General features: G+C 41.0%; 1 protein-coding gene across 1 annotated transcript; it reads left to right on the forward strand.

Annotated features, from left to right (window-relative positions):
- The first annotated feature begins 756 nt into the window (after positions 1-756).
- Positions 757-5974, forward strand: LOC103708060 (uncharacterized). The gene is made up of 3 exons (XM_039133435.2): positions 757-888; positions 1152-1229; positions 4615-5974. The coding sequence occupies exon 3, from the start codon at positions 4621-4623 to the stop codon at positions 5698-5700; it is 1080 nt and encodes a 359-aa protein (XP_038989363.2). The 5' UTR covers positions 757-888; positions 1152-1229; positions 4615-4620; the 3' UTR covers positions 5701-5974.
- The last annotated feature ends 1372 nt before the right edge of the window (positions 5975-7346 follow it).

The raw sequence follows: 7346 nt of genomic DNA on the forward strand, positions 1-7346 counted from the left end.
ACCTAGCCGCCTGAGGCCGCGCTATAAAAGTCGCGGTCCGAAGATACGTGGCGGAAAGTTATTGGCTCACAACTCGCTCTCCTACAGCACATTTATCATATAAAAAGGAAAGACCGGCTGGTCTGACACCGAGCTTGCGTGCATATGGAGTATCGAAAACCCTTTATTTTTTCCAATTTCCATGTCCATTAGCTCTAATTATTATATTATTTTTATTATTAAACTTACATTGTATTGTTTTTATGTTAAAATAAAATAAGATTTTTTTAACCAATACTCTTTTAAAAATTGAAATTTGTATGAATATCTTCTAAAATTTATATTTATATATGTATCCCCATAAAAATACTATTTTTTACACGAATACCTGTAACGGTTCTTCTAATACTATTAATAAAAATTATATTTATTTAATTAAAAATAAGATAAAATTTTGAAATTACTTCTTTGCTTTCTATCGAAATCGCTTTATAAAATATATGTATATATTTATACATTGATCCATTAAAGATATTTTACTTATTTTAATTTAATATCGTGGGTGCATATGCAAAACAATAATAATAATAAAATAGTAAAACAATTATTTATGAGGATATGTATGTAAATATTAATTTTGAAATGGTATTTATGAAAAATATATTTATGCAAAATTTAATGTTAGAAGGGTATTTATGTAAATAAAATTATCGGATAAAATATTATATGGAGATGCGAGCGCGGCCGTTTTTATATATAATGGCGGCCTGCCGATAGAGGCGCCCCACGTATCGGCTCCTCCGCCTCCGGGATCTGGGACTCCGCCTCCGCCTCCGGGATCTGGGACTCCGCCTCTGCCTCTGTCTCCTCCCCTCGCCGGTTGCGGACGATGCTTCGACTCATCGCCAGGTATCGGAAGGCTTCTCTTTCCTTTATCTTGTGATATTTTCACCCGCTGTTTCTTACGCTTCCAAGCATCATGAATGATCCTTGGCCTTCGGAGGATAAGTTCTCACTTCTCCTCCTGATGTCACGGCAAGGAGTATGAAATGGGTGTAATTGATGGGATTATTGAGTGAAACATATGTATCCAAGTCTTTCTTTAATATTTTCTCTTTATTACGGGTTTTTTTGGTTGAATTATTATGGTTTTTACTGAATGGTGGGAGCAGGAGGGTGGTGACAGCAAGAGCCGGTGGCTGCCGGGAGGGACGGGTCGGATTCTCGTCGACGGCGTCGTGGAGGGGGAGGTGAGTCTCCGTCTCCTTATTTGGTTTCTTGGGGTGACGGGATACTCGTCAGCATATATATAAAGCGCAAAGCCACTTCATATAACTTTCCGAAATATTTTGTGGAATATATATATTTTGTTGAGATTGCCACCACTAATTTAACAGTGAAATATTTGCTATTAATAATAATATCTCTGAATTACATTTTTATTTCGATGTAAAATATAAGAGTTTAGCAATTTTAGAGTTCCTAGAATGATCCTGATATAATTGTTATATATCTTGATATGATTATCTTGATATAAGGTAGGCCTGGGCCACAGTAGGTGAATAGTGTCAAATAGCATGCATCCAGCATCATGTTGCTTCTTTTTAAGTTGCACCTAACCCATTCCTTAATATATGTGTCGCATAGATGGAAAAAATGGCAATGTGGCAGATTAAGGTATTATTTGGTTTTTTTGATCCTGTATAAGTATTATTTAAACCTTGACGTTCTCGTCAGGTTAAGAATTTAAATCTATTGAAATCTAATCACAAGTACTACGATCGACCCATGGTCAGCCTCAGTAGATCCGTGCTTCAGTGTTTTCCAGTCTACATAAGTTATGAGCTGGTTTCGCTCTGATGCCATTTGTAACAATTCAGAATCTCATCCAAAAAAACTAGCTAGAAGTTATTATTTGAGTTTTTTGATCATGTATAAGTATCCAAGATGTATCCAGCAAATAATCAATATGGGACTAAACATTTAGACTTGCGAAGGATACGCATGTATAATTTTTATTTTTAGATTGGTCACCTTGGTTTTGGTGCTGAGCATTTGATGCTAACTTCAGACTTTGAAGAATGACTTCTTCGATTCTAGGTTTCATGATCTCCTTGGAGAGTTCTGATGAAACTGGAATGATACAGAAAATGCCGATCGACAACTTCATGGCAATTGACTAATTCGAGGCTCATGAACAAGCAAGCAGCATGCAATTGACTAATTTGATCATTGCTATTCATATAATTTTAGATGTTTTTGTGGCAGGCTACAGGGAAGGATTGCTCTGATAACTGGTGGAGCAAGTGGGCTGGGAAAAGCCACGGCCCATGAATACATTAAAGAGGGGGCCGCCGTCATTCTTGCCGACATAGACTCACGATTGGGCCCCCAAGCAGCTGAAGAGCTCGGCCCACAAGCCCAATTTGTCCCATGCGATGTGACCATCGAGCAAGCGGTGGCTGATGCAGTGGACTTCACTGTGACCTGCCATGGCCGGCTCGACATAATGTACAGCAGCGCCGGCATCGTCGGGCCATTGGATAAGTCTGATATTTCCCAGCTCGATCTAGACCAGTTTGACAGGGTCATGAATGTTAATGTCCGCGGAACCCTAGCCGGAATCAAGCATGCCGCCCGTGTCATGGGTCCGGTTGGCTCGGGCTCAATCATTTGCACCGCAAGCATAAGTGGTCTCATGGGTGGGCTTGGCACGCACCCATACGCTATCTCTAAGTTCTCGGTCGTCGGAATTGTGAAGTCGGCGGCCAGCGAATTGTGCCGCCGCGGAATCCGGCTGAACTGCATCTCACCCTTTGCAATTCCTACACCATTAGTTGTGCATCAATTCTCAGAGATATACAAAGGACTAGAAAGGGAAAGGATCATAGAGATAATTGATAGTTTAGGGGTGCTCAAGGGAGCTAAATGCGAGGAGATCGATGTCGCCAAGGCGGCCGTCTATCTAGCATCAGATGATGCCAAGTATGTTACAGGCCACAATCTGGTGGTTGATGGAGGGTTCACTACCTTCAAGCACCTTAACTTACCTATGCCTGCTGAAGTGGTTTAGTGTAATATGTTTGAGATTTGGCCATGAGGGTGTCAAATGCATATCTTTGTACCATACAAATCTGAGGGAACAACTTGTGTTTACTTGTTCCAATTCAAGAAGAGTGACTAAAGATCATAATGTTTCGCATCAAACATAAAAGTTTTTATCAATTCATTAGGTGAATTTCTATTGCTCTATGTTGCAAGTCTTAGGGTGGTGCTAAGATTGGAGGAAACTTTCCATTTTACTGGCCTCATTTGGATAAGAACCGTTCAAGATTAAGAGAGATTGGCCCTTGTAGGACCAAAAGTTAAGATCCTATTTAAGAATAATGAATTGAGGTTCATGAATTCATTGTTAATCTTTTTGGATGTGGTCCGTTTGGTTCTCTTTTTATGGAATTCAAGAACCATATTAAAATCTTATTTAAAAATACTAAATTGAGGTTCATGAATCTTAAGACAAAATCTTAAGAGATATAGTCTTTTGCATAGAAATACATAGCAGCAACAGTTTCCTATTGTGTACTTGCACCAACTTGCATACTAGATTCGAACCCCACGCCCAAACGCATGAACTTTTCTTTTTCCCAAAAATAAAAATATAAAATATACAAGTGCTTATAGGTAGTCATATTTTTCTCACTCTTTTTATATTAATTGTGGTGGCCAATTTGCTCATATTGCTCTTAAGCAGCAATGGCCTTGACATTGGTAATGCTGTAGCAAAACATTTAAGTCACAAAATCTCAAGTCTATGCATCATCTACGTGGCATGCTAGGCTAGCATCCATCCTTCATACATGATTCTTGAAGTAGATATTTTTTTCTATAAAAAAATAAAAGAATAAAATATATACTGTCACTTCTAAAAAATTTCTTCTAAGTATCGTTCTGATACCGGAGAGTCTAGGCGCTCTCCGATAAATTTTTTTTCGTTTTTGTTATTTCAAATTAGAGCACCGTTACGAACTAGAATCTCAGACGCAATTATAGTTTTTCAAGGAGACTCCAAACAGATTGCAGCTTTGTACAACCCGAGCAACTCCTCATTGAGTCCTCCAACATCCTCTGTCTGTTTGGTGGTTAGGTCAAATCGATTTCCAGCAGCAACATATACCAACAAAAATAAATATACATCATCTTATTTACCTTAAATCTACTTTGTCGGATATTCATATTCATTTATAATATTAAATTGTAATCATGTTTTTTCTCTATGTCATCCAAAAAATTCATATAAAGCATGAGTAAGAATGGTGATTAGCAGTCAAAAAATCAAAATTACTTATACATTATAAGTTTGTCAAAATATACTAAAACTTCTCCACGCACAGGCTAGTTTGCTGCAATTCTAAGCATATGCTTTATTTTTTTTAAAAAAATAATCTCCAATGGTAATGGCAAAAGGCCAAAAATATTTTTACCTAAATATTCCGAAATGTTTTATTCCCAAAAAGAAAGAAAGAAAGAAAGAAAGAAAGCTGGGAACGGACAAATAACGGCAGTTGTCAAAAAAAACAAAAACGGAACGAACGAAAAGGCATTTGTAACGGAACACTGACGGCGTTGTCCCCACAGATAAAAATGGACCCCAGCTCAGCGCCTCCCTCCACCTCGCCCTTCCTCGCCTTCTCTCGCCACTTGTTTTGGCGGGAACTGAAAGCCCTCCGCGCGCCGGAATCCATGGCGAAGCGCCGCCGCGAGCCCCCCGCCGACGAAGAGCGCTGCACCAGAACCGACGGGAAGCGGTGGCGGTGCTTCGAACGCCGCCTCCGCGACCATCGCTACTGCCGCAAGCATCAGATCCTCTACCTCGCTACCCTCGACCGCAACCGTGCCTCCAAACCCTCCTCCGGGGTTAGGGTTAAGAAGGAGAAGAAGACCCCTCGCGCTGGGGCTGGGGCTAGGGCATCCAAGCCCTCCTCCTCCTCCTCCTCCGCCACCGCCAAGAAGGAGAGGAAGAGCCCTAAGATTAGGGTTTCGGCCCCCGTCGAGAAGGAAGCCGTCGGAAACGGGGAGACTTCCTCCCAGGAGCTGCTTAATCCCGCGCCTGAGACCCCGGAGCCGGGCCAGATCTGGGCCCTCCCCGACGAATCCGACGGCCACCCCCGCGTTTACGCGAGGGTCGAAAAGATCGACGCCGACAAGGGGACGGCGGAGGTGACGCTGCTGGTGCCCCACCCCGTCTCGGACGACGAGAGGCGTTGGGTCGAGGAGGGCGTGCCGGCGGCCTGCGGGATGTTCCGGCCGGGCAAGTCGTCGATCTTGGTGGCGCTCGCCGCCTTCTCTCACAGGATGGTCGTCGAGGAGGAAGAATCCTCGGGGGAACCTGGCAGCTCGGACAAGTTCTACAAGATTTTCCCCCGCAAGGGCGAGGTTTGGGCGGTGTACCAGCGGTGGGACAAGGGGAAGAAGAATCTCGTGTTTAGGCTGGTGGAGGTCGTCTCGGGATTCACCGTGGACGAAGGGGTCACGGTGGCTGCTTTGAGCTGGGTGGAAGGATCGGACGCCGTGTTCCAGAGACAGGTCGTGGAAGGCTTTGAGCTCGTCAAAACGTTGTCAAGGAAGGAGCTTTTGAGGTTCTCCCATCAAGCTGTGGCCTGCAAGGAGACCGAAGATGAGATTGACGGCGGCCGTAGCGGTCGTTGGAATGTCATCTGCTAAAATCCGGCCATCGTATCCAGAGAATCACCTGGTTAGATTCCACCAAAAAAAAAAAAAGGAAAAATTTGGGGATATAGGTAATCTTGTGACATTTAGCTTGAGTTAGGAGTTTTGATTGCAATTTGACTTGCAGCTGGCTTAAACTTTGTTATCAGGTTTTTCTGAAACACCCATTGCCATATGTTTGTTCATGTTGTTGGATAAGTTAAGGCATATTTGTACTCTTGGATAGTCAGACTGAAGCTAGTGTAGTTTTTCCATGTTGTTGCATTCATCTGTAATTGCTCTAATGCTTTCATTGCTTACAGTTTTTGCTGTGCATATGCTACTTGACATGATTCATATCTTCCCTTGTGATGGTATGTTACTTGAAACCCTCATATACTGAAACTGATATAGTTTTAGTGAAGAAATTTCTCTCTGTAAGTTGTCTTCCTTATTCATGACCATCATGATCATCTACAGATTTTATTATTGGCCTAATCTTTTGGCTGATGCAGGCATCCTGTAGTTTTCCCTGTGAAAAGTTGTTTAGTTCCAACGTATCCTGCATTTAAATTGTTCTTTTCCATGGAACTTGCCACTGCTTTCGGATTCTCACAATGGGAGGAGCAATGCAGCAAAGAATTCACCACTGAAACATAGAATTCTCTTATTTAATGTCGAATCTTGCAACAATTTTCCAACTTGTGCTGTTTGATTACTGTTGTAATGAGGTGATGATGCATGTTAAATGCTCTAATTTGTCTGTGTCACATTTCTTAGAAACATAACCTTCCTGTGCGAGAACTGAACTTAAGCTGCTCTGTGTGACTCTGTTCATATCGTTCCTTTGTTTAGTATTCGACTTCAGGATTGTTTTACTCAATTCTCTCATTGTGGATTGTTTTCTCAATGTTGATGGACTTGCTGACTCTAAAATTGTGATTTATAGTAGGGTATATAGTATCACAAAAGTCATCACATCTGTAAGTACGAAGCAATGGATGAAGACCGAAATGGAGGTTCTGCAATTTGGTTTCCTACGTCTCATATTTTCCATGAAGGTGTTGAAATTTTTTACGAAATTTTCTGTCATTGAAGAAATTGAAACTAATCCTTTCATCCAATTTGAAATCTATTTTCAGCATCTCTTACGAGACACGGGAATTTTTTTTTGTCCTTGTTATTTTTTCCTTTCTTAAGTTTTCTTTTTCCATTCTGTGTCACATTATGCCGTCATTATCAAAATTTATTACTCAATCATAGTTCTATTTTTCTCCATGCACGAGCAAATTGAATGGCTTTTGAACGGATGTTTGATAGAATCGCATCTCTGGTATCATGCATTGCGCTAGGGTGAGTACTCACGATTACCTGTGTTGCTTATTTTGCTTTGCTATGGTTAATTATCTTCTATTTATGGATGAAGAAATATTTTCTGACTGCTTTTGTCTTGCTCGCCATTATTGTGCTTTTTAGGTCTTGTTGGCAATTCTAATTTGTTTGTAAATGTATTCTGATGCTTCATAGTGGGGATATTAAAAATCTAAAACTAGAATTTGATGACTTTGGATTATGGCTGATAAAACTGTGGGAACCTTAACAAATTATCAGCGAACAACTAACTCAAGGTAGTAAGTCATTAGGTTGTAAGTGGATATTCG

The sequence above is a fragment of the Phoenix dactylifera genome, chromosome 4 (genome assembly GCF_051530095.1).
Source record: "Phoenix dactylifera cultivar Ajwa chromosome 4, Ajwa_hap1_PhDact_Kaust_v1.1, whole genome shotgun sequence".
NCBI classification, from domain to species: domain Eukaryota; kingdom Viridiplantae; phylum Streptophyta; class Magnoliopsida; order Arecales; family Arecaceae; genus Phoenix; species Phoenix dactylifera.

Excerpts from the sequence above, each read along its gene's own strand:
- LOC103708060 (XM_039133435.2), top strand. The coding sequence starts at position 4,621 with ATGGACCCCAGCTCAGCGCCTCCCTCCACCTCGCCCTTCCTCGCCTTC.